The sequence below is a fragment of the Carassius auratus genome, chromosome 27 (genome assembly GCF_003368295.1).
Source record: "Carassius auratus strain Wakin chromosome 27, ASM336829v1, whole genome shotgun sequence".
Taxonomy (NCBI): Eukaryota; Metazoa; Chordata; class Actinopteri; order Cypriniformes; family Cyprinidae; genus Carassius; species Carassius auratus.
The window spans coordinates 3,334,007-3,361,299 of NC_039269.1; the positions used below are offsets into that span (position 1 = coordinate 3,334,007).

The 27,293-nt window shown below is 36.2% G+C and overlaps 2 protein-coding genes across 4 annotated transcripts; both read left to right on the forward strand.

Annotated features, from left to right (window-relative positions):
- The first annotated feature begins 221 nt into the window (after positions 1 to 221).
- LOC113045111 (dnaJ homolog subfamily C member 4-like) lies at positions 222 to 7,255 on the forward strand. 2 transcript variants are annotated; one of them, XM_026205286.1, is made up of 8 exons: positions 222 to 331; positions 1,025 to 1,077; positions 1,476 to 1,606; positions 2,704 to 2,794; positions 3,767 to 3,933; positions 4,807 to 4,974; positions 5,547 to 5,633; positions 6,784 to 7,255. In XM_026205286.1, exons 3-8 carry the CDS (start codon positions 1,515 to 1,517, stop codon positions 6,878 to 6,880), a joined length of 702 nt encoding a protein of 233 aa, XP_026061071.1. In that variant the 5' UTR covers positions 222 to 331; positions 1,025 to 1,077; positions 1,476 to 1,514; the 3' UTR covers positions 6,881 to 7,255. The 2 variants fall into 2 exon arrangements, with proteins under 2 accessions (XP_026061071.1, XP_026061072.1); XM_026205287.1 differs by having other exon boundaries at positions 1,511 to 1,606.
- A 424-nt stretch (positions 7,256 to 7,679) lies between these two features.
- Positions 7,680 to 26,885, forward strand: LOC113045110 (vascular endothelial growth factor A-like). Of its 2 annotated transcripts, XM_026205283.1 has the most exons (8): positions 7,680 to 10,438; positions 14,095 to 14,137; positions 15,198 to 15,394; positions 16,547 to 16,620; positions 20,117 to 20,152; positions 21,411 to 21,491; positions 23,244 to 23,447; positions 24,450 to 26,885. In XM_026205283.1, the coding sequence occupies exons 1-8, from the start codon at positions 10,352 to 10,354 to the stop codon at positions 24,469 to 24,471; spliced, it is 744 nt and encodes a 247-aa protein (XP_026061068.1). In that variant the 5' UTR covers positions 7,680 to 10,351; the 3' UTR covers positions 24,472 to 26,885. The 2 variants fall into 2 exon arrangements, with proteins under 2 accessions (XP_026061068.1, XP_026061069.1); XM_026205284.1 differs by lacking the exons at positions 23,244 to 23,447; positions 24,450 to 26,885 and adding an exon at positions 21,106 to 21,310 and having other exon boundaries at positions 21,411 to 21,492.
- The last annotated feature ends 408 nt before the right edge of the window (positions 26,886 to 27,293 follow it).

Sequence of the window (27,293 nt, forward strand, 5' to 3'; positions counted from 1 at the left end):
GATGATATTTATTCACAAGGTAGTCCACTATTTTTCCTAAAAATGCATACTAAAAGTAATACATAAAGTAATAATAAAACATTAAAAAAATGTTTTATTGAAAGTAAAATTTTTATTTTACGCCTTAGATTAATTCATGTCTAGTTCTCTCTCAAATGTACAGTTGTACTGTAGCAACACAATTATATTATTAATGTGAATAAAGAGTAACCCAGTGGAAACAGGTAAACAGTTGCTGTATGTCTGATATGCAACACTTTGTCCTTTATGTAACAAGCGTTATGAAAGCAGCAGAACATGACAGCAGATCTGCGCGTGTCCGTCAATGAAGGTGACGCCGATATTTGTGTTTAATCCGCTGATTTATGTCTCACTAATGAGATTTACAGCGAGTTTGAGCGGTGTTGGTGTGCAAAGCTGCACGCTTCCTTTAACTTTGTCGTTGTTGTTGTTGTTGTTTTTAGCATTGCAGCTAAGCTAACAGCACAGAAAGTGCATTAGAGTGTCACATAAACTGATAAAACACATTAATCAGTCGGTTAAATAAACTATTTGTGAACGTTTTAAGGTCGTGTCCTATTTGGGATGAAATTACACTTTAGATTATTAATGAACAATTACATTAGCTACCGTTACCGTGTGATTTCAGTTTCGCTGGCTGTCTCAAACCTAGTGAACTGACTTCTAGCTGCTCACTGTATTTTGACAGCTGCCAGATTTATTATTTATTAGTCATAGATTCCTGGTGGACTTGCTGTCCATGTTTATGATGTTAAGTTAATGTAGATGTTTGGATAGGAAACAAATGCATTACACTGAATTACACTGTGTGTGCTCCTTGTTGTTGTAAAATCCTGATGGGGACCAGACTTGATAACTAATGTCTACACATAATAACTATAAATAAGTCTAACCCTAACCCTAGATCAATAATTAGATCAATTCATGAATTTCAGATGTTAAAGAGTGGCCTAAACTATTGTATAAATTGTGTTTGTTTGTGTAATCTCTCATGTGCATTCAGGATCTCCTGCAGAGCTGCTGACCGGCTGCATTTCAGTGGGCTCCTGCTGAGCGGTATGTATTCGCAACAAAACTCAACGTGCATTCAACACGTAAAGCTCCAGTCAAACAAAACGTGCATTCATTATGATAAAACCTAACTCAAACAAAATGTGCATTCAGCATAATAAAGCTTTAAGCTAAAACAACATGCACTGAACACGATCAAACTTCATCCAATCACAGCATGCATTAATCATGATAAAGATTCATCCTAACACAACATGCATTCAGCTCGCTAAAATGATTAAGCCTCACCCAGACAGTACACATTCAGAATGCTGAAACTTTAATAAAACAGGATGCATTGAACGTGCTGAAACTGCAGCAAAAACTAAAACAAAACATCCAGAAAATCTAATGGTTATCTCTATAATAATCTCCATTAATAACATATCTCAACCATTCTTTAAATTCTCATCTGTATTATAATTTATTTCTACTGGAGCATCATGCTGTTGGAGGCTCATCTTCATCTCTCTCCGGGTTGTTTGTGGTTCTGTAAAAGTGCTCAGCGGCTGTTCTCACTCTGTACTGCGCGTAGGTATGCACGACCAAACTTTATTTATGTTCCAAAACCAAAATTGTTTAGCTCAAATGCTTAAAACAAATCTGAGTCCCTGTGTTTTCTGTTACTCGAGTCTTACTCTGTTTTTCTGGAAGCCCATTTTTGCCACAGAATAAAATATAAAAAAGGTAATTGTAACGTCTTATCTCTCAAATCTGACTTTTGGAAGTGTATGTGTGTGTGTGTGTGTGTGTGTGTGTGTGTGTCTGCGTGTGTGTGTGTGTGTGTGTGTGACCCTGGACCACAAAATCTTAAGTCTTTAGTCGCTGGGGTATATTTTTAGCATTAGCCAAAAAATGTCAATTTTTCCTTTATCCCAAAAATCATTAGGATATTAAGTAAAGATCATGTTCCATGAAGATATTTTTTTAATTTCCTACTGTAAATATATCAAAACTTAATTTTTGATTAGTAATATGCATTGCTAAGAATTTATTTGGACAACTTCACAGGTAATTTTCTCCCTATTTAGATTTTTTTGCACCCTCAGATTCCAGATTTTCAAATAGCTGTATTTCGGCCAATGTTGTCCAATTCTAATAAACCATACATCAATGAAAAGTTTTTTTTTTTTCAGCTTTCAGATTATGTATAAATCTCATTTTAGAAAAATCGACACTTAAGACTATTTTTGTGGTTCAGGGTCACATGTGTAATAACTGAGTTCATGCTGAAAAAAATCTGTCAATGATGTTAAAATATCAACTAAATCTGAATGTAAGCTGATATTCTTTGAAATGTTAACTATTAGTGCTGATCCAGAACAATTATGTAAATGCTTTCTTCAGCGCTGATGTTGTCATCTATAGACCAGAATATTATAGAGACATAAGTGTTGGATTAATTTGACATAATTGTTAAATCTGTTTTTGACTTATTGTTCTAATCAGGCTGTTATATCAGTTTTCTAATTAATTACATTTTGTAAATTATCATCAAGGGCATGAGATTATGAGATTTGGCTGCAGTCATATTTTTGTACAGTGACTGTTATTGTAGAGTTTTATGAATCTTGTCATTATGAATACAGTGTTGAGAAATTATGTTTTTATTTTCTCTTATTCTGTTTATAGGTCATCAACCAATTACTATGAACTTCTTGGGGTGAAACCAGATGCTACACTGGAACAAATTAAAAATGCATTCTTCGACCAATCCAAAAAGGTTCATTTGTAGGCATTATTATTATTTTGGTTAATGAGTCCAGTGTTACGATCACTTATATTAACCAGAACATTATCATCCCCCAATATGGACACTTTTATAGTTATTCTTGTTTTTTATCATCAGTTGAACTAATTTTATTTCAATTATTTTTGCCATTTTTTTTTTTAAATGTTTATTTGTTTATTCTGTCATCTGTACGCTTTGACAATGGAAAAGCAGGTAGTAATATGCGTATGATCAAAGCATTTTGCATTAGTTTAGTTTGTCAAAAATTGAAGCAGATCCTCAGAAGTTTTTGCTCTCTTGAAAAATGATGCCTATTTTTTCACCTCCTAACCCCTAGATGGAGCTGTTCGGTTGTAGCAGAGAGACCGTTGTCTGTTCCCATATTCTTAAATTCTTAAGCACTTATTCTTGAATTTTATCCCTGATTCGTTTCATCTTCGAGTTTACTAGGCACATTTATTTTGTTGGATAGTCAACATGTCAAAAACTAAAGCAATTAAATAAGTTGGTGAGACTGTATCAGGGGACGCAAGCGAAAGACGTGAAACAATTTTGCAGAGAGAAACACATCTGTTTACAGATGAAGGAGGCGGTGTGACGACAAGATAGGACCACTGCATGCCTGTGTGTGTGACAGGAGATGAGGGTACAAACTGGGGATAAGGGCAATTTGTTTCCAAGTCAGAAGCAGATTAAAGCTTTATGAGTGATGTGACTTACAGAACAAGTTGGAGTAAAAAAGGTGAAAAGGTCATAAAGATGAGGCTTGTGGTATTTTCTGTTCACTGAATATGAGACATACATTAATCTGGTGCTTTTATGAATTCAATGCATTAAGGATAATAAAAAAATTGTGCATGTGTAATTCATGTTCTTGGAATTGTTGAAATTGATAAATGTATATATATAAGTGTAATGTCATTGTCTTGATATGAACAAAAATGTCCGTCTTCTCATGTTCAGTTGCACCCGGACAGTGACCCCTCCAATCCCGGTCTGCACAGTCAGTTTGTGCAGCTGAACGAGGCGTACAGGGTGCTGAGCAGAGAAGGGTCCCGACGAGATTATGACCTCAGGCTGAGGTACCAGTATGCTGCAGGGCCGATCTCCAGCTCTTCCAGCAACCCCAGGTAACTGTTAGCGCCATAATCAATCAACCTGATCTTATTAAATGGGATTTTATTGAATTAGTAAAAGTGGGCATTTTAAACCAAAATGAAGGTTATAATATTTGATCCCAATTTTCATTAATTTTATCCTATGTCAAAAGTTAGGAACAATTCAGCAGAAACTGACCAAACAACCACTCAGAACACCCTAGCAACTCCAAGCATCTTCCTAACAAAGCCCTAGCAACCACTCAGAGTCAGATATCCTTAGCAGCTGCATAGCAATATGCTGAAAGCACCCAGAACAGTTTAACAACTGCATAACAATGCCCTAGCAACCACTCAGAGCATCCTATCATCACGGTGACAAGATTTGACAAGCAGCAGTCATGTTTTCTTCAGAGTGTGTAAAAAAAACAATTTTTTTTTCTGGTTAATATTAATATTCTGGGTCAGGAGAAAAGTAGAGTAATTTCAAAAGAAGGTTTATACATTTAATGTAATATTATAAATGTGAAAGCAATTTTTGTTGAATAATATGTGCTAAATATAAATATTTTTAAGAAAGGTTCATGTTGACTGATCATTTTAGGTATATTTGCTAGATTCTTAAAAGTAAAGGTTCTTTATTGGCATTAATTGTTTCACAAAGAACCTTTCCAGTGTACAAAAGATTCCTAAAAGTGTGTAATAATTGTGTTTTCACAAAGTTCTTCTAAGCACTGTCCACTTAAAGGCTCGAGGAGCCTAAATTTGTTCTTCTATGGCATCACTGCTAAAACCCCTTTTTGATTTTTACTTTTAAAAATAATTGATATTTTTAAGAATCACGTTTTAAAAAACGATTATGTTTCAGTGGCAAAGTGACGAGTGTTGTGTCTCTGTGTTTGTCAGTGTGGAGGCTGCAGAGAGCATGCGTTACTGGGAGCAGTTCAGACAGGCCCAGCCTCAGGAGAACACGGCCGAGGAGCGGGAAAAGAGAAAGAAACGCAACATGCGATTGGTTGGCTACTGCATGCTAACCATGCTACTCAGTCTCTCCGCACATTACTTTGGGTTCAGGTGAGCCCTAAAACATATCAGGCATACACAGTATTGACGTCAACATGCACAGTGTTCCAGCCTAATATTTTTCAACACTCTCTGAATGATGCTGCGCGGATAAGTGAGTGTTTTGCAACTGTTTGAATGAAACGCAGAGCAAAATGTTTTCGTTTGTTCATACGCCGGTTTTCTGATGAGTGTGTGATAACGACGTTTTGTTTTTGAAACGCATTTTGTCTGTCACATAGCCAGACAAACCCCAGTAGTGTGTGTTCACTTGGTTTCCCATAATCCCTGATGTTTGGTTATGCTTTCCAGTATCAGCTAAATGTTTTTACACCTTGATTTAGGCAACTGAGATTAAGTATCTTCTACAAACAGATGCTGCTTGGTTGAAGCGTAGCAGAAGTGCACTTAAAATGTTTTGAAAAATGATCAAATGTTTTATTGCCCTGTCAGTAACCATGTGCCCTTTTAAATGTGACCCTAAAGTTATGTGGGCACATCGTTGATGTCTGTTTACCCCTCCAAATACATATGTTGGCAGTAAATCTGTTCACCTTTGACCTCTGGGCTGGTCTGTCAAGCAGGAAACTGGAAGAGGTCCATAATAACTTCATGGATGAGAAGGATAGAGTCATCACTGATATCTACAACAAGTCCAAAGAAAGAGCCAGGTGGGGACCGCTTTGAAGTCGCACGTGTGACACATCATAGGCTTTGAATACAGAAGCTGGAGTGTTTGAAACCATTAGGGGACATGTTGTTAACATGTAAAGGAAAGATAAAGTAAGATGATTGTAGATTCATCTCATGTTATTAGACAGCCTTTATGGATTTGTTCTTTATTAGCAACTTTTTAGACCCCCTAATGAGGATGAAGAACTGAAGGTTAATGTAATTTGAAAGTCACTTTGGATAAAAAGTGTCTGCATTGGATAAAAAAAAGGAATTAGAATAATGCTAAATTGCATGATGGCACCATATAAAAAAACTTTTGTCAGCCAAACCCGATGTAAAATATTTACTTGAAGCACTCCCTGAGATTTTAAGTAAATATTTCAATATTTCAGTCAATGGTCACATGACATAGAGGTAACTAGTTTAGTTATTTAATAATGTTTACCCTTTTATTTTGACATTGTAGCTGGACTTTGGTGAGTTCATTATTAAACATTAACAAGAACATTATCTCATATTTCTAGCTAAGAATACATATTAACTAATGATCTGTTAAGCATTATGTAATTGTTTTTTAAAGAACTTTAAAAAAGATTCAGAACTCTTTTTAACTGTGATATAGTTTCAGTCAAAGATACATTCACAGTGTAAGAGATTGGCTGTGCATTATATATGTAAATATCAAATATGCATTATATGCAAATATGTAAAATAAGTAAACCTATTGCATGTTGCCTTCCCAGATGAATGTGAAACTCTCAGAGCATGCAGAGATGGCATGAACACTGAGACACTGAAAACACTGGATCATGAGTTGCTCGCATTTGCACTAAACACAGTGCTGCGCTTCCCTGGGTAACACACATGGACTATAGTTAAGAAATCACAGCCTGTGATTTGATAATTGCACTAAAATAGATCAGGATTATCTTGCAGCCTTATTATTTTTTTTTTTTTTTCATTTTACATTTGTTATAATTATTAGCTTTTCATCAACCCTATGCAGTTCCCCCGGCAACCCCTCGTTTGGTAAACCATGCCCTTGCATAATCCCAATGAGTTTCGCATGGGATAGCACATTCAGATTTTCTTCAGAAATTGTAAAAAAAAATGTATTTGATCAAGCTGCTGTCTGATTTTCCTCAGAGTGAACGGCTTTAAGAAGCAGCAGGAGATCTTGAGACAGAAGCACGCTGAGTTCCTGGAGAGATACAAGATCCGCAGTGATGGAGAAGATAAATAAAGCAAGGAAAAGACAGAGCTAAACCCACATCGCACAGTTATGGAGAGAGTGCAAGCTGTAGATGAATGTTGAAAAGTGAATAGTATTTTAGGGTAACAGTGTGTTAAATATAGGAATGCAGCGATATTTCAGCCAAAACTCTTTTTTAGCCCAGTTCTGTTTTTTCACCCAGCTCCATCAGATTAAGGTCACAGAGGGTGCAAGGCAAATCAGGCTGATTATAGGCCAGCATGGCTCCTCGTGAGGTGTTTTAAACACCTGTACATTTACTGTATTGCCTGCATTTACAGGCGACATTGTAACTGCACCTGGAAAGGGTGTTATGGAAACATTGCATTCCTGATAAAGTAGTGCATCAAAACACTGAAACCACTGTACATTATGCACTTTGTTAAGCTCAGTGTGTGTGTGTGTGTGTGTGTGTGTGTGGGGGGGGGAGACGGTTTCTCATGGAAGAATGTTATACAGATGGACAGGTCAGTGCTGTCCAGTGTGAGTTTTATTTCAGGTGCTGGTTATTTTCAAACTATATTGAGTGCAACATCAAATAATCTTATCTTGAATTTCTTTCACCCACGTTACAGATCTAGGCTGCATTATAAATGCGTTTCCTACATGTTATTTTACAGCTAGATTAAACAAGTCTCTTGTGCTGGAACCAAACTCTTTGCAGGCCTCTGCTGTCACAAGGCACAGATCCCAAAATGAAGTCTTTTTAGATATACAAATAATTGCATTATTTAAAGAATGGAAAAGTAATTTGGGGGTTTGAAATTTAATCTAAATTCTTCAAAAGATTCAAAGAGCCTTCATCTTTATAAATCAAATATTGATTTAGTTTCAAATCACTCTAATGCAAGCCCTAATGTCACTGGGTTTTGAAGTGATTAATAATTCAATATTTTATGGATCTCAGTTATGTAAAGGTTTCCATCTGCACGAATGTGTGTGTGTTTCTGTAGATTTTTGCTTCTCCGCTTTTCTTAAAACCATTTTTAATGTCATTGAAAGAAGTCTCTTATGCTTACCAAGGCTGCATTTATTTGATCAAAAATACAGTAAAAACACATTTTGTGAAAAATATTACAGTAATAACATGCCCCGCTTTTTAACTCATCAACAAACAAATACCTCTAACTACGTCATTCCCAATTTGCAATGTTCTTTCCAGACATTCTGGAATCTACTATAGTAGACGAATGTAAGAGGAGCCTCACATTACCGAAGCCTGTGCAGATGGTGACGATCTGGGCTGTTCAGTGACTCCACGTCCTGGGACTCAGTCTGATGTGGTTTACTGATATGGCATGGGCCCATATGCAGGTGCTCCTCTATGCTCAGATCTGATCTTGGAGATACCAGCTTTCAGGAATGAGTCAGGGATGATAATCTGCTTTTCTGTCTAAGAGCAATTTCTAAGTTTTAAAACACTTCAAGGGCATCGTCTGAAGAGTCTTCACTACTTCGGTACTAACAACACTGCCCACAGTTAAGCAGTATTGATGGGGAAATCTTGTGACCTTGGCCCAGTTTGTTTATTTGGATATGTGATGACTGGACCTTCTCTCCTGACCACTCTGGGTTTTCCAGAAGGCCTTTAGAGAGTTATACTCTGAAAGGGCTATTTGCGGTTGTCAGCTTTAATGCTGCTAGCAGTCCAGGAGAGATAGAACAGCCTGCATTCCTGAAGCCCACATGAATTTTATTTATTTTTTGCTTGGTATAACCCAAACATACCTGTGGCTGATGTTGAGGGTCTTCACATGCAAGCAAAGTCTAGTGGGTTCAGGTTTGTTAGTTTGTTAAATCAATCAGTTCAGATGCTGTTCAACTTATTTTACATCTGAATAGTAGTGACTTCTAAGGATGTGTTGTTTATAATAGAATCATTGCTGTTGATGAACAGAAAAGTCTTAGATTGCTTTACAAAATGGATTTAAAACCATTTTTTTCTATATCCAATTTATTTATGTTTATTTTTTTTATTTTTTGCATTAGCAAGCGAAAGTTTGTAATCTTTGACTATAGTTGGCTGTTGTTAAGCATGACGCACAGCAAAGTGTTAATTGCTTTAGAAAATGGTTTTAAAACAGGTTTTCTTTTCAGTGCTTCTATGTAAAAGTTGAGGGGATGAACTGTCCCTTTAAGTTCCATTCTTCCGCGGGAAAATATAGTCCCTGTTGACAGTATGGGTGCCGCCAGGTGAACAGGTGTTTCGCGTCATATTCGTTTTTACACTCTAAAAATGTTTTCTATGGTAGCCTAACCTTGAAATGTGATTTAAGTGTTTTTTTTTTCCAAGTCAACCATGAGGTTAGATCTACTCGGGTGAGATTTATATCCTTAAGGAAATAGCCGCGCAGTTTCGCTTTTAACTGTTTATCGCTGCTGTATGTTAACCAGTCCACATCCAAGAACGAAACTAGCTGTTTTATAATTATCACTCTCTCTAAACCCTTTGTAAAATGCACGTCTCCTTAAAAACGCCATGACAGGGAAAAGCACTGAAAAAAAGACGGGGGACGTCGGTTAATAACTGTTCCCCCTCGCGATGAGCGAGCATTACACCTGTGCCGGTTTACGCGCGAGCAAAGTCTGCGCGTCAGGAGGAAAAAAACAGAAAAGTTCCACGAGCACAACGGTGACGCGCACCGAGAGTTGCGGAGCGTGCGAGTCCTGAAGGGCAAAAAAAGAAACGACCTTAACCATATCAAGGTGCATTTCTCTAATTCGTATTTCATTTTAGGCGCACGTGCATTGCATTGCGCATGTTGACAATGTAGATTATGTATATGTAGAACATTTTAATTTGTATGATCTTCTGTCTGACAAGCAAAGCGTCATCATGTGTTTTGGTGGGCATGATTTCACTGGTGACCTACAGAAGCACAGGATGCGCCGCACAAAGCGGGTCTGAAATGCCGGATGGGAGACGCAGAGACCTTCAGGAGGCTCTTAACATCGATTCTTGAGGATATATTTATTTGTCACCGGATATATTTATCTGGACCATCAGGACGCACTCTAGTGCCACCGGGAATTTTGCTGCGAGGTAGCCGGTATTAATGAAATTCATGGAAAACTCTCCAGTAAAAGAACATATTGGGATCTATTGTAGCTATAGAGCTAGTTATTTTTAATAAATACACGCCACGACCATAAGAATTTCAAAAGCCTGTTTTTATACTCAAGGAGTCCATGTTGTGTCTATTTCTTAATTTACCTAAACTTAAGATATTTAATTTGTGTCATTTCATTTCCTCATTAAATCATGAAAGGGATGACAATTGCCTTGTTTTTTGAGAATCTACTGAGTAAATTATCACTGTATGGATCAAAGATGTTGGATTCGGATGTGAAAGTGGAATAATCATTCATAGACAATTATCAACTTTAAGGACTGGACGTTGGACCTGCTATACCTATATCATTTAGACAACTATTTCTGACTTTTCTTGGTGAACTCAAACAATGGGGACCAAGCTGCGAGTTATTCTGGGAATGTTTCAGTTCGTCTCATTGACCAGGATACCACCAACACAATGTGCCAAAACACCGGTAAGAACATGTTTTTAATTATAATAATAATAATATATTTTTGTTATCATTTAAAAAGTTGGACAGTAGCATAACAGTGCTCGTACAGTTACAGTACTTACTGTTTATTTAGCTGTTTTAAAGTGTGTGTTCTTTATAATCTTTAAGCTTAAATTTAATTAAACTACTCTGGTCTTCTTGACTTTTATCACATCAGATTTGATAAGTATCTTTTTTTATAGCAGATTCCTCTCTATTGCTTGTAAAATGAATTTTGTAGAGTTGAGTTAATGCACAACACACTCTTCTGAGCATTTTATGTGTTGAAATAACCTGCCGGTCATTGACGTTTGGGAGCATGAAAAAAGTGCTGCTTTTAAAGATGTAATGCTGTAAAAAAAAAAAAAAACACCAAATTAGTGATCACAACAGTGGACGTGTTTTGTATTTAGTGTTGTCTGAGAACACATTAAAGCGACCTTAGGGTATTCAAAAGCACATGGGGGTGTGTCCTCTATTATAATGTGATGCATTAAAATAATATTAGCCTAATAATATAACAATATAATATAACGCTAGAAGATTTTTAATATTTTTTTTAAATATTAATTAAATATATGTAATTTAATGTGTTTAAAATGTTTTATATATATATATATATATATATATATATATATATATATATATATATATATAGTAGCGTATATATAATATTTTATAGGCTAATATCTCGTATAGTACTAATGAGTGTTAAATAATATCTTATTAAATATGGTATTTGTATAATATTTTAATAAATATTTATGTATTGTAATATTATTATTTTTTTTTTTTTTTTCTGGGTCTCAGAAGGACAGACAGTGACGTACATCTTTCCTCATCTTTATCTTTAATTATACGAGCTTTTGTCAACAGACACCTATTGTTAGCACCAATAGCGTTGCGAGATGAATCTGAAGACTGGATGGCAGAATGCACTGAATTCGCGCATCTCCGTTATTCGTAAGCGCAGGGGTACGGGGTCGGTGTACGTGTGACCGGAGCTCTGCTTTATGGATGCATAACATAAGTCTTCGTAATGATGCAGCTTCACTCATCGTTTTTCCTGTTGTGTTTAGCTGTAACTTCGTTTATTTCTTTTAGCCTGCAGTTTGACTCTAGTATATTCGATGATGCTGAATGTGAAATGTAAACCTTCCGAATGTATATTTCATTGCATGCTGCTATTTGTAAGTGCACCTGAAATCTATGCTGAGGTATGGCATGATTTTCAAAAGTATAACCCTTTGACCTTTAGGTGTTTCTGTGTCACGTGTGCAGTGATGTTGAAGTTGCTATTGCCAGGTGGGCAGTGATCAGGGTTGCCAGGTCCCAGACAAATTTTCATCCCAAAGCTGACAACTCTGCCGAAAGGAATGAAAACTACACTGAAAAAAAAGTTTTCGTTTGTACACATCTTCACAATGAATACTTTATGATCTTTTCTTTTTTAATCGCTCTTGGCTCTTCTTTCCACAGTCAGTCTTATTTTGTCTTCATACAAGCATCGTTATGCAGTTAATGCCAAACTCAGTTAAACTGCCTTAAAGGGATAATTCACCCAAAAATCAAAATTATGTCATTAATAACTCACTCTCATGTCGTTCCAAACCCATGATACCTCCGTTCATCTTCGGAACACAGTTTAAGATATTTTAGATTTAGTCCAAGAGACACGGAAGAGAAGACAATGCTGAATAAAGTCGTAGTTTTTGCTATTTTTGGAGCAAAATTTATTTTCAGTGCTTCAAAAAATTCTAACCGACCCTCTAATGTCACATGGACTACTTTGATGATGTTTTTCTTACCTTTCTGGACATGGACAGTAGACCGTACACACAGCTTCAATGGAGGGACCGAGAGCTCTTGGTCTAAATCTAAAATATCTTAAACTGTGTTCCAAAGATGAACGGAGGTTTCACGGGTTTGGAACGACATGAGGGTGAGTTATTAACTACATAATTTTGAATTTGGGTGAACTATCCCTTTGAAATCCAGTTCCTGATGTTGGTGAAACTCATGTAATCTGTAGTTTGTGAGATGACATCAAACAGGACCCCCATCTTTTCTCTTGCGGTCCTTGGGTTCAATACAGGATCAATACACTTATAGTAAAAATAGCAAAACATAGTACATAATAAAAAAAAAGCTATTTTCATTATTCTTTGTCTACAGACAACATTTTACAACATATCCCAAAAAATCTTTTCCACAGCTGCATTTTCAAAATAGACCAATTGTGTGGGAAAACCAAGACCCTGGCAACACTGGCAGTCGCTGGTGTCTAGAATTTTCTGTTTGCAATCCAGAAAGTGCAGTGCAGTCCAGAAATCTGAGACCACTAGTGACAACGCACCTTTTTGCTTTTATTTTATTGTATTCTTTTTATAATATCACCCTAATAATGTTCGATTAGTGGCATAGAAATACAAAGTAAAAAAAAATATGTCTGCGATTCATTTAATTTGAAGTAATTAAACAGATTACTAAAGTATCTTTTAGAAAATACAATCTCTTTCTTTCTGCTTGAGTGTTTCATGTTCATTGTGTTTCTTGTTGTTTCTTTGTAATCCTTTGTGAATTTTACTAGCCATTTTTGAATTAACTTCATTCTAAATAATATCCTAAACCAATTTATTTATTTTTTTCAGTGAGGTGCGGAATCGTAAATATTTTTCTTCATTTTACATCATAATTTTTCTATAGTTTTAATGCTTGAACATCCTAAAACATTGTTTATTTTCAGGTTTAAAATAAGAAAAATCCCAGATTTTTTTCATGTGATCACGGATGAGATAGCAGTGCTTCAGACCTGCTGTTCAGATTGAAAACCTCAGTTCTTAATGCTCGAGTCCATTCACAGATGCCAGACTGATCCATGGGCTGCAGGTAGAGGGGAACTGTGGGAGAATGAGGCAGCTGAGCTGATGATTGGTGCTCAAACTCAACTGCTCTTAGAAAGAACCATGATGCAGCCAAATCCAGCCAACTGCTGCAAAATTAAAAAGCCTGGAAGAACTATAATTGTAGGTGTATGTGCATTTCAGAAAGAGAAAGTGAATGTTAATGTGTCTCCATGAGTCAGCTCTGAGCTGGCTGCTGTATTTCACAATGGCACCAAGGGAGGAGGTAGACGAGGAATAGACCGACTCAAACCTCATATTGCAACATGCAATCTGCGGACCCCTGCCTGCGTGCAATGATCTGCCTGTTTTCTGATAAATATTGCATTGAAACTTTATTTGATGCCATTGAGTCAATGTGAGGGTATTAACTGAATGTGATGGCCTAGAAAAACTACCCACACTGTAAGAAGTCAGACATGGTGCAAGGAAGCAGTGCATGTGTGTGTTGTTTGCGCTGCAGTGCAAAGTCTGCTTTGTCCCTCAACAGTGACCTTGTTCCAGTGCGTGGATCTCGCCGTATGAGAGGCATGTTTGTGTGAATGGTGCTGACATCCACCTTTATGCTGCTCTTGCACAAATAAACAGTAAAAAAAAAAAAAACATTATAAGCAAATGTTTTCAGCATTATGTTGACTGGAATCAGCCCTTCATGGCACCATATAGAGTGTGCGCTTTTGTTATTGTCTCTGCTGTATGTTGCATCTGACGCTTTGTCTGTTTCCTTTCCTCTAGTCAGACCATTGGGTGCCAACAGAAAGCCACAGAGCTGGAGAAGGTAGTGAGCCTTGCTTTCTTATGTTGTCTTATTCTCATAGGTGTACTACTAATTTAGTGAGGTTATATAATATGTAATAAAACGGAGTATAATCAAATGAATCATTCTGGTCCTCAGTGCTCATGGAAAAACACCTGTTTGGCAGATACTGTGTCATTGCATTGCACCCATAAAGGCCCATACAGTACAGTACACCTACAGTTTCTTTTTACAGAAATTAATATTTAAATTCAGCAAGGATTCATTAAATTGTGAAAGCAAAGATATTTACAAAAGATTTCTGCATTAAATAAAAGAAATCTGAAAAAAAAACACTGAAAAAAAAAAAAATGTCTTCCACAAATATATGCTGCTGTTTTTAACATTAATAATAATACAAAATGTTTCTTGAGCAGCATATCATAATTATTTCTGAAGTAAAGGTGGCATTCAAGACAGGAGAAAATTCAGCTTTGACATTTTAAAAAATATTCAGATAGAAACAGTTATTTTAAATTAGAATAATATTGCACAATATTACTGTTGTTGTCTTAGGGACTTTTACAAGGTAAAGTGTTAACCTTGATTTCAGTGATTATTTATGTTATTGGAAGTTCACTGTAAGAATCTACATAATAATGTTACACTTTAATCATCATATTTTATGTAGCAGTATATACTGTATATACATATATACATACTGTTTTTAAAGTACAAGCCACAAGATTTGAACATTAAACATTCACGTGAGACTGGTGTGTCATGATAGAAACAAATCTTGAGAAAAATCAAGCAACGGGAATTCTGTTGAGAACACATCTACACAAAACAGATATTGCATCAATAATTCAGATCCTTGCATCAATATTTATGTGTATATGTGATGTATAACCCATTTATGCGCATGTATAATCTCGTTTTCATATCATTATGAGGCAGGTTTTCTAATTAAACTTCCAGAATGTGTTAATGTCAACAGAGTCTTATACAACCGCATATCACAGATTCTGTGTCCAACCTGGAACTTTCCATAAAGAGTGAAGAGTAATTCAGTGTTAATCATATATTCTCTCTCCCTCAGTGGTGAGGTGGTTAGATGTGTATCAAAGAAGCGGCTGTCATCCCAGGGAGACGCTGGTGGAAGTTTGGCGGGAGTTTCCGTGGGAGACACATCATCTGTTCCTGCCGTCGTGTGTAACGCTGCGCCGCTGTGGAGGCTGCTGCTCCGATGAAGCGCTGGAGTGTGTGCCGTCTCAAACACACACACTTGTCATGGAGGTACACACACACACGCACACACTAATGCAGAGTTAACACTGGTGCATGTTCCTCAAAGATTTTACATCCAGTGTCTTTCTATCTTCATTTTGAACATTATATCTATTACTTTGCCATTGATAACCCAACAAAGTTATTTCTGTGAAATATTTTGCTTGAAAAAAAAAAAGTTCTTGAGCTACTGTACACAGTATGTCTTTACAATAAATGCTATTTGTTTTGTTGTCTAATGCCATGGCAGTAATACATTCTTAAATTTGGTTGAATTGTCCAAATACATTTTAGGGACCTCTGTATATCATTACATACACGATTGTTCAAAAGTTTGTGGCTGGTGAGATTTTATTTAATTTTTTATGTTTTTTAAAGTATTTTATGTTCACCAAGGCTGCATTTATTTGATCCAAAATACAGTTAAAACAGTAATATTCTGAAATATTATTACAATTTAAAAGAACTATGAATATAATATAATTTAATGCATATAAATATATATATGTAATTTATTCCTGTGATATAAAGCTGAATTTCCTGCAGACTTTGCTGATCCTTCAGATGTCATTGTAATATGCTGATTTGCTGCCCAAGAAACATTTTATCTTATTATAAATGTTAAAAACTGTTGTCCTGCTTGCTGACACCAAACTTTTGAACGGTTAATGTACAGTAAAATGCTCTTCATTTCACCCCCACAGAAACACTCATAGAAACCTTTCACACATACATCATGTACTATTTTACATTCACGTGCTTAATGTGGTGATATTCAACACTCACAAGCTTGTATTTATACGTCCACAATGAAAGATTGTTAGAGGCAAAGTACTTCCACACACAAACACACCCCGTATAATGCAAGATCTCAAACCTCATGGCTTAGAATGGTGAATAAAACATCCAGAAATAGACACACACACACACACACACACAGAGGACAAACAGCATGAGTTAATCATACATATTCAATGTGGCTAGATTGAGTCTCTAGTGTAATGGATCAGGTTGGATCCTGGTCACGTATTGTAAAGAGAGGTTGAGGGATAAAAGATGGAGTCATTACTATGTAGAACAGACTGTGCATCTGAGTATGTGTGTGTGTGGGGGGGGGTTGGTGCATTTTAATGCTGACTCCTGCTCTGTTGAACTCCACAGCTCATGAGGACCTCATACATGAAGCATGAACTTGTGCAGCTGCCTTTTATTGAACATAACCAGTGTGAGTGCAGGTGAGATACACGCTTACACACACACACACACACACACACAAACCTAGCAATGTCAATAAGGTCAGCATACCATAGACTTATATTATTTTAATATAAAGCTAATTATTATGACTTACAGACTAACCCAAACCCTAAGGGGGGAGTACACATATCTAGCTCTAGTGGTAAAAAAATTATTGAAGTAGCACTTTGAAATGGAATGGTAAAAGTTGAAGTGCTTTTAATTTAATGAACCATCTCAAAATCGCTGTGCCTGTGGTAGCAAAAACTGAAAAACTGTGATGCAACATCAAAGACCAAAGCATCTGAGCAGAAATGTAAAAACTGCAAGGAACGTGAGAACATGTTCTGAGTGAACGGCACCTAAACCTTAAATAAAAAAAATAAAAAATAAAAAAAAATTGCATTTGTAGAATGATAAAATAAATTATATGTACATCAAAATCCTGATTCCTAGTAAAGCAGATCATTATAAAAACCGAAAAACTTGAGGGAAAAGTCTTTGAAATAGTTAGGTTCTTCTCTGGTTTTGATATCAAAACATGCTGAGTAAGCAAAGGTTTTTATGGTTTTTATGGTTTATATATATATATATATATATATATATATATATATATATATATATATATATATATATATATATATATATATATATATATATATATATATATATATATATATATATATAGAAATGAATGCTCTTATTTAGCAAGGGTGCATTAACTTGATGCATTGAAGGGTCAATAAAGAGACAGTAAAGACTTTTTAATTGTTATAAAAAAATGATGCACTGAAAATATAATAGTTTTAAGTATATGGGCCCTATCTTGCACCCAGCGCAATTGACTTTGTACACCGACGCATGTGTCATTCCTATTTTGCACCCGCGCAAAGCGCGCTTTTCCCTCCACAGAAGCACGTCGCTAAACTAGTGAATGAACTTGCGCTCCCTGGGCGGTTCAGCGCAAAAAAGGAGGCGTGTTCCGGCGCAAACAATCCCTGGTGCTATTTTGCTGTTCCATTAAACAATTGCGCCACTGACCAGAAAAAACCTAGTCTAAAGTCAGTGGAGCGTTGCGCGTTGTTCATTATGCTATTTTAAGGGCGCATGCTTGACCATAATGTATAGCGTGCACAACGCGCATACACTTTGCTCATGTAATCTACACAGATGCAACAGTTATTTTTGCATATCATAAATTGTTACACTAAAAAAATATTAACACATGAGATGACGGAAATCATTGTGGTGTGCCACGAAGATGTGAACAAAATAGGCATAAATCTAGCTTACAAATTATTCAGGCTAATTATTCTCCCATCCCCGTACAACACAACTTCTCTGTCTTTCACTGCTCTTACAAGAACATCAGTCTCCTCGGCTGTGAACCGCTCCTGGCGTGCGCCTGGTAAATACGCCATAATAATAGCAACCCAAAATTGCAACTTGCGCACCTGCTTTTAAAGGGAATGCTGGATGACGCTCTGATTGGTTTATTTCACGATACGCCCAAACCACACCTATGAATAATGAAGCTGCTTCAGACCAACCCACTTTAGATTTGCGCCGGGCGCAAGAGCCATTTATCCCGCCGGGAAAATAGCAACAGCGCCGAGACCCGCCCACAAACTTACTTGCGCTTCGCGCTTTGACACTTGCGTTTCAGATCGTTAAAATAGGGCCCTATATGTTTTAAGTAATATTGAGCAGCAAATCATCATATTATTATGATTACTGAAGGATCATGTGACACTGACAAGACTGGAGTAATGATGCTGAGAATTCAGCTTTTCATCACAGGAATAAATGACATTTTAAAATACATTCACATAGAAACACATGTTTTAAAACACAATAACATTATTATTATTATCATCATGATCATTTGTTTTGATTAAATGAATGCAGATACTTCTTTCAAAAACATTTTAGAATATCTAACTGACCCCAAGCTTTGAACTGTAGTGAAACATGGAGCGGAACGGTTACTTGTCAAAAATCAATGTTTGATAAATGAGCACAGTTTACATGACCTTATTTATTATCAGCAATATTTATGAACAATTTTACCCTTAAAACACACTCAGAAAGAAGGTTTTGTCACAGTTTGCCAACTTGTGGGGGGAATTTCATGCCCTAAGAATATCTAAATAAACCCAACCAACCCACACACCCACACACACACACACCAATCCAAAGCCTATCTGACTTTCAGATCCCCCCTCTCACACAAAAGTGCACTTCCACCCAGTTTGTCACATGGGGAATGACCCCATCTCCCCACGGACTACTTCCTGAACCCAGTCACAGAAAGTTGTCACCCTCAAAAAACACTCTTCTGTTGGCGTCTAGCCAAGCTGTCAACATCAGCTCTTTATCGGGTCATTGTGAAGTTCTCCTCAAAAGCCTTTTCAGAGGTTGTGGGGTTCGGATTAAGGCCAGGGGTGAAGCAGAGCGTTCGGTAAGAGCATTCACATGTGCTCGCCTCTCTATCCTCTCTTTGTTATACTGATCTGCCCCATACAAACTAAACTCACCACTGTTGACCAACCCCGAGTTACTTAAACACCCACGCTAACCACACAGGCAACCGGCCAACATTATTAACTGTATCCAGTCTGATTCTTCCACTAAGGCTCACGTTATCATGCAATAAAACATTTATGTTACTCATAATGTGTAAACTCTCACATGCTAGGACCATTATCTTATGAAAAATGTATATGCACAATTAAATACTACTGGCATTTACACAATTCTGACATTATCTCATGCGAAAGTATGCAGAGTAATACATATGAATAATGTTTTGTATGGTTGTTATGCGGTTGCTTAAGCATGAAGCATTACTGTTTACCATTACTGGTCCAAATCATATCTTAAAGGAGTAGTTCATCTGAAAATTAACATTTGCTGAAAATGTACTTATCCTCAGGTCAGCCAAGATGCAGTTGAATTAGTTTCTTCACTGCCACAGATTTGGATAAATTTAGCACAATAATCCACAAGTAATCCACACAACTCCAGTCCATCAGTTAATGTCTTATGAAGTGAAACACTAAGAAACAGATCCATCAAAGATCCTTTTTAACTTTAAACTGTTGCTTCTGACCAAATCCATAGCACTTCCTCTAGTGAAAACCTCCATCCTCTCATGTTCTTTCATATCAAGATCCCCTGACATATTTGTTCAGAACGGTCTTGGACTGTTTTCACTTGTAAACGATGCTTGATGTGTGAATGTTTATCTCTTGATTCAGACAAGGTGACTTTTTCACTGAAAAAAAAAATATATATATTATGGAAAAAGTTTAATACTAATCACTAGGGGTTTATTTAAAATGATATATAAGCAAAAATAAATATATAATAAATAAATAAATAATAAATAAATAAGTACTTGAATATCCATGTGTATATGCTATGATAATGTTAAGATAATTAATTGTAAATTGTATTATCATTTTGTTTTTACGGTCTGTCTTTTCCATACAGGCTAAAAGCAAATCTTTATGCAGCAGAGCCAACCAGGTAAATTGTTTATTTGTGTGTGTGTGTGTGTGTGTGTGTGTGGGAGAGAGAGAGAGAGAGAGAGAGATGTGAAGGTTCAGTGTGAACAGCATTTGCCCGTGCTTGCCTTTGCCCCACTGCACACACGCAAACATGCACACACACACACACACACACACACACACACACACACACACACACACACACACACACACACACACACACATTAACTCCATGGAGATGGTTGCATGGTGAGTTAATTGTGTGTGAAAGGCAGAAGGTGTTTACTCTGTTCTGCTATGATACTAGTTTACGCTGATCCTAATGTTAAAGAGAACAGCTACTGCTTCTTCTAAATATCTCTTTCATAGTCCTGTTCAAGATCCTCCAGGCAAAAAACACAAATCTGATTGCTTTGAAAAGTGAGTCAAATCATTTGAGGCGTCATTTATGTCTATTGCACAAACCGTGTGCCTAGCCAATAAAAGTGCAACATGAAAAGACGTACTGATCAGTGCGACATGTTATGGAGGCGAAAAGAACTTAAAGGAATACCAGTATATGGGATTTTAAAGGAATTTATTGTCATCACATGCCACCTCCTCTTCTTTTAAAAAAACAAAAAAACATAATTGCCTTTACTATATTATCTTGCTCTATTTGTTTACCACTAGTGCATGCTGATGACATTTTTTTTCTATACTAAATTGCATCATATCTTAAAATTCGATATGTGTCATCATCGCACAATATATATATATATATATATATATATATATATATATATATACATATTATATTCAAGTAATAGATCTATGTGGCACAGTCACAGTCTGTGGAGGGCATAAAACACTGCATTTGTAATTTGCAAAAAAGATGCCTGACTTCTAAAAGACTCAATCAGTTGCTTTGGTGTATGTGAGTGAGTGTGTGTGTGTGTGTGTGTGTGTGTGTGTGTGTGTGTTTGTGTCCAGCTGGCGTGCGTCTTGCACTGTTGGAAGGGAGTCAGAACCTAGAACCCTCCTTTGTTGGGAAACGGAACAGAACATTTATTTTATTGTTTCATTTGGCCACTGGCCCCTGAGGAGCCTCAGAGAGACCAGGGTTAAAGGATCACAAGAATTAAGACTTGATAAAGTCATCTCAAGTCTCTCCGAATTAAATCTCTGAAGCAGAAATGTAAATGCAGTTTAATACTTTTTATGTTGACATACGACGTTTGTGGAAACACATTTTAGCTGAACTGAGTCATGATGATGTACTTTATCAATTTTTTTAGGCAAGGACCACAGAAAACAAGAAAAGGCAGAAAGCGACAAAGGGGTAAACAGAAACGAAAGAAACACATAGTAAAAAAGCTGTAAGTTCATAATTTGTTAATAGAAAAAAATACTGTGATGTAACATATTAAATATGTCCTAATCAGTTTTTTTCTTCTTAATTTCCAATAGAAACATCTGAATGTTCTTAAAACAAGATAAATGTACATGAGAAGCTAAACTGTGAACAATTTTAGGATGTTTTCAGAAAATATATATCCTGAATTAAGTTAATTAACCTCAGTGACAAAATGTAATGAGGTTTAACATAAAAAAAAAATTATTGATATTGTACTCAATTTTGCTTCTCAAATTAATCTTATTTTTGAATAAATAATAATAACTTGTTTTTATATTTTTACTTGGAAAAAAATAAAAAATAGAGATGAATTTATATTTGTTTCCTGAATTTTGTTTAAGAGCTACTTCAGTATGGAATTATTAACATTTTAATTTACCATAATATTTCAATTTCCACTTTAAGTTTCTTCAAAGAAGAATAACATGGCACATTTTGGTACCTTTTTGCCATTGTAGAAATTACTCTTGATGGACATTAAATAGAAGCTTTGCCTTCATTTATTTACTACCATCAATATTATTAAAGATTAAAACCTATTTTAAAGCAACAGTGTACATGAATCCCATGGATGAGTTTCTGGTCAACAAGACCTGAATATTTTCTTCGGGATCCCTCTTTTTTCAAAATTTGCACGTTTATGCATGCAACATTGAATTCTACTCAGACAACAATTAATTAATTCTGGTCAGGGAAAGAATTCAAAAGTTCCCCTCCATCCTTTTCTACTTTTCCCCCTTTGTCATTGTCATTGGTGAGGGCAAGTGGAGGCCACTTCTTTTGGACTTTCTTTCCTTCCCTGCTATCCATCATCTCCTCCTCCATGGATGGAGTCATTGTGAAATCAGGATCATTTGGCAGCCAGAACGCCCCTCCCTTTCCTCGGCCTCCCCTCCACTGGCTCTATCATCCTCTCAATCCACTTCCACACAAAGATTGATTTTCTTTCTTAATTAACTCTCAGCCATACACTTGTCTCCAGTTTTGGTTTAGTTAAACAAAAAAGGGGGAGAGGTAAAAAAAAAAAAAAACAGCCCCACCAGCCCACCAGAGATATCACAAGTGAGTCATCAAAGAACTGGTGGCCACAGACACTATCCAGAGTATATCTGTGGTGTGCCATCCAAAAAGAAGATCAGGGCTGGTGCATGATCAGAATGCATTATGGGTCTTTTAGTGCTTGCTACTGAATTTAATTTCAAGTCTAATGCGGAGATGCAGGCTTGGGTCTGGTTTTGCAAAGTTAATGATTGCATGGACCAACATGCTCTTTGTCCATTATAGCAGTTTTACATAATTCTCTTGGAGCTGGATTTGTCAGAATCAGTATTATAATCAGAACTGTGTTACTCAATTACTTGGAGGCTTTTCTTACTATTTTAAAATTCTTTGTGACTTTAGGACCTTTTCAAAGTTTTCACCACGTTAAACTGAGCTTAAAAATGTTTTTTTTATTTTTTATATATGTATTTTATGTTTATTGGAATCTCAGAAAAAAGGTACAAAAGCCATCAGTGGAGTGGTACATTTTCAAAATGTTCACCTTTGTACAGTATTTACCCCTAAAAGGTGCACATTAGTACCTTAAAGGTACATACTGTACAAGTACATATAAGTACAAGTTTAACACTTAATAAATAAAAACAAAATGTTTATATTTGGTATAAATTAATGTTCCTTTAACAGCTGATTTTCTGTCTTCTCGTGCCAACAGGACTCTAGTGCCAACTTCACCCCCTCCCCCTCCCCCTCCCACTCTACCACCTAGCTCCGCCCCTCCTTCACCTGTCAGAGAGGCGTGTCCTCCATGCCCCACCCACAGGATGACATCACAGCTTCCTTCTTGTGAATGCAGGTGCAGTTTAAGGGAGATGAGCTGTACAAAGAGAGGGAAGACACTTAACCAGCACAGCTGCCGGTACACACACACACACACACATAGAGTATACAACTTATTCAAATGTAGCTCATGGTACTAAAAGTGACATGCCCTTCATCAGGAAGTTTATTGCACAAGAATGTGTTTCTCCATTAGTGACCCGAAAAGAAAAGAAAAGGCAGAAAAGTTAAATAATTTATAATTTTCAGTCTGTGTTCATTAGATTTAAGGTTATCTCGTATGCTAGTGCAAACCAAGTTATCAAAATGTATTTATTTATTTATTTTTCACAATTTGATCTTTCTTTTCTACGAAAATGAATTTAAAATAATGATTGACTTTTCTATACAGCCAAATACAGAATTTTTTCATTCAGTCAAACTATGTTTAAAATGAGAATGCCAAGCCAGTTCTTTGGGACTTTTTAAATTATATAATGAATTTATATAAATGAACACTTCAAAAGGTGATCAAAAGTATTTAAGGTTTAAAGTTATCTCTCTGCTTCTTATCTCTATGATTTTTGATACAATCAAAGTTTGTTTAGAATGAGAATGTCTCGCCTTTTCTTATGGTTTTTAAATGATAACAAAATTAACAGTATCCACAGAAAATATTAAGCAACACCTGTTTTAAACATGGTTAATAATAAGAAATTCTTGAACAACAAATCAGTATATTAGAATAATTTCTGAAGGGCACTATGGAGTAATGACTGCTGAAAATTCAGGTTACCATCACATGAATAAATAACATTTTAATATAATACAATTGAAAAACAATTATTTTAATTTGCAATTATATCAAACTGTAATAAAATCACGTTTTTTGCTGTAAAATCAAATAAATGCAACCCTGGTGAACATAATAGACTTCTTTCAAAAACATTTTAAAATGTTAACACTCCTTAACTTTTGAATGGTGGTTTGAGTATTTTAATGCATTATCTTGCAGTTACAATTGTTTATGAAAGACTTCAAATAAGTGTTGCTCAGCATTTTCAACACGAGTAATCTCTTTCCTCTTCTTATTCTCTTTCAGATGTGAAACCCAAAGCGAATAGTGAAATCAAACCACCCGTATAATCCACTGATCAAACTTTGCACAGCTTTGAGGAGGTCAAAGGTTTGCTTATTCTTTTGTCATGGACTCTGAAGTTTGGGTCTTATCCAGAAAGAGGGTTTGCATTCAGGAACAAACCACAAGCCCACCCTCTGGCCCATCTAGCTATGTCCCCCACACCATTACGGCAGTATTAGATCCATATTCATGCCTTCTGCACTGTTTATCCATGTCTGTGCCATGTGTGCGGAATATCATCAGATATTCAGAAGCTTTTTGCCACTATGATCCAAACTTCAGAGCACCTTTAACCATTTGACACTGTATTGTGGACATTGAGTGTGTCAAGCATATCGCTGGAATATTTAATGCTCTAAAAGTACCATAGAGGTCTCATTGAGCTTTATCCAAAACCATTTTTGGGATTCTGTTCAGCTTCATTGGATCCTCCTAGGCACGGACACCCAGCTAGTGTGAGGCTACGGATGACGAGTGCGCTGAGAACTTTCAAGGGGAAAACTAAATAAGGAAGGAGTCTTTTTTCTACTAAATTACTTAAAGTGGAGAATTTTTGATGGGATGGATGTTAACAGACCATCAGAGTTGACAGAGCTCAAGTGTTTCGCCACACAAACAGAGTATCTCATCCTGAGAACATCCACAACATCTCCTGTGACCCTCCGCATGTGATAAATGGATGGATGGGTCAATTAGACGGATCGACGGGTGTCTGTGTGCTCTGAATTGTGCATTATAAGGATCTGTGCGTCTATCCTAATTTATTCCTGACCTGTATGAGTCCTTATAATGTGGTTTCAGACTATATCAATGAGTCCTTTTGTGTTTGTTTGATTTGTTTTGTTCAGTTCCTTCCTTCTTGGATTTGAAAGCTTTTCCCACTGGTTAGCCAGTGAGAGGAATGGCAATCGTATAGAAACCTGGCTATATTCCACTGGTGCTCACCAAACACAAGTCTTCTCTCTCCCACACCCCCCGATCACACTCATTTTTCATCTCTTTCTTTATCCCTTTTCACTTTTTCGTCTGTTGTTCTTTCTCCCTAACACACACACACACAGTCATGCGTACACATACAAATGCAGGCAGGTAAATATAAGCTTTTCTGTGTTGATACTGAAAGAAGAGTTTATCTTATTCATTCTGTAAAGATTATTAATGTTATTGTAGTATATTTTGTTTTAAAGGATGTTTTGTTTCGTGTATCTCTGTTAATCCAACCTATAGAGTCGGGCTGGTTGGCCGAGCGTGTGTTGAATTTGACTGAAGAAGCTCTGAGAAACTCTTCGGGAAAAGGGAAATGCCCAATTCTGTGTGTGTTAAGTCAAGTCTTAATCATCTCATGGGGTTGGGACTATGATGTATTTATTTTTTATATTGAGATGCATTTCTTTTGGGACATTTAATCTGCTGCTGCTGATGGTTTCGAGAATATTCAGTATTTTTGGCTGATTTCTACGGAGTCATACAGATCAGAAAATTTAGCTCTCAGTCAATGTTGAGGATTGTTCATTTCCATCGATGTCAGAGGCTGCGAACATGAAAGAATCACTCATTGTTTTTTAATGGTGGTCATTTAACCAAACACTTCTTTCCACCATATATGTAGCATTATTGAATGAAATATGATTTTCAAGAGCAAGGCTGACCTCACTTTAAGTGATTTCTCAGATTATTTGTTTAGTCATTATCTGCAACAATGTAAATTATAAGGATCCCTCAGCACCCTTTCACGCCTGATGTAAGATATCCAAGTGTTATCAGCATTCACAAGCTTCTGATCTTTGTTGAAGTCAACATGAAATGTCATTTGCAACCCAGAAAGAAAGACTGAAATATTATTTTCTTTAGAATGACAAGCATGTAGAGCATTGTCATTCTGTGTGAACCGGTCAAAATGCTGTCCTGTTTCCTCGTTTGTGATGACCGGCTTTACTTCAGATCTATTGCCGCTTTTAAATATCCTGTGCTATAAACGTAGCCTTTTCTCTCTCATCAGTGACATGCATCAACTACCTCTGTGTCTGTAAAGTTAAAGTAACTATCTTCGTTCCAAGAATTTGTGCATAGAACCGTATTTGTCTGTATGTATCCAGGTAGATCAAGACCCAACAGAAACCAGTCTATCACAGTCTATACACGATATAAGCTTTGAGTGTCTGTTTGAACGTAATTGTAATGGTTATTGCTGCTATACCATCTGTGCCCGATTCTCCTGTGTGTGGATGTGTGTATAATATTTGTTACAGAGAGACATAACCTGCTTTGCTCTGCTCTGTCTACAGTGTGTGTAAGTGTATAAATTCCAACGTAGGTCTGATCACACATACAGTATATAAAAAACACTACAGCCATAAAGCAATGTGCTATATATTCATATAAATAAAGTGAGATGTCTTATTTTTGAGATAGATTTGTGATGATTTGGTAATTCTGAAGTGTCACTTGCAGAAATGCTGCAGTATTACTGGGTGAATCTCACAAAAACCTTTTAGAAACATGTCTGGGTCATATTTCAAATCAAAGTTCTTTCAAAATCAATTTTTAAATCAAAAGAAAAATCTCAATGCTTTATATTGATTTTTTTATTGCATTATTTTCATGACACTGAAGAACATTTCTTCACCTTAATGCATATTATCATGACTGTATTGCAAACATATATATACTGAAAAAAAAAAATTATAAATGCAACACTTTTGTTTTTGCCCCCGAGCTGAACTCAAAGTTCTAAGACTTTTTCTATGTACACAAAAGGACTATTTCTCTCAAATATTGTTCACAAATCATTTATCATCGTAATGT

Coding starts and splice junctions, on each gene's coding strand:
- LOC113045111 (XM_026205286.1), top strand. CDS start 1,515: ATGCTGTTGGAGGCTCATCTTCATCTCTCTCCGGGTTGTTTGTGGTTC. Junction 2,795..3,766: donor TCTTCGACCAATCCAAAAAG/GTTCATTTGTAG, acceptor TCTCATGTTCAG/TTGCACCCGGACAGTGACCC. Junction 5,634..6,783: donor AAGTCCAAAGAAAGAGCCAG/GTGGGGACCGCT, acceptor GATTTTCCTCAG/AGTGAACGGCTTTAAGAAGC.
- LOC113045110 (XM_026205283.1), top strand. CDS start 10,352: ATGGGGACCAAGCTGCGAGTTATTCTGGGAATGTTTCAGTTCGTCTCA. Junction 16,621..20,116: donor CATAACCAGTGTGAGTGCAG/GTGAGATACACG, acceptor TTTTCCATACAG/GCTAAAAGCAAATCTTTATG. Junction 21,492..23,243: donor AAACACATAGTAAAAAAGCT/GTAAGTTCATAA, acceptor TCGTGCCAACAG/GACTCTAGTGCCAACTTCAC.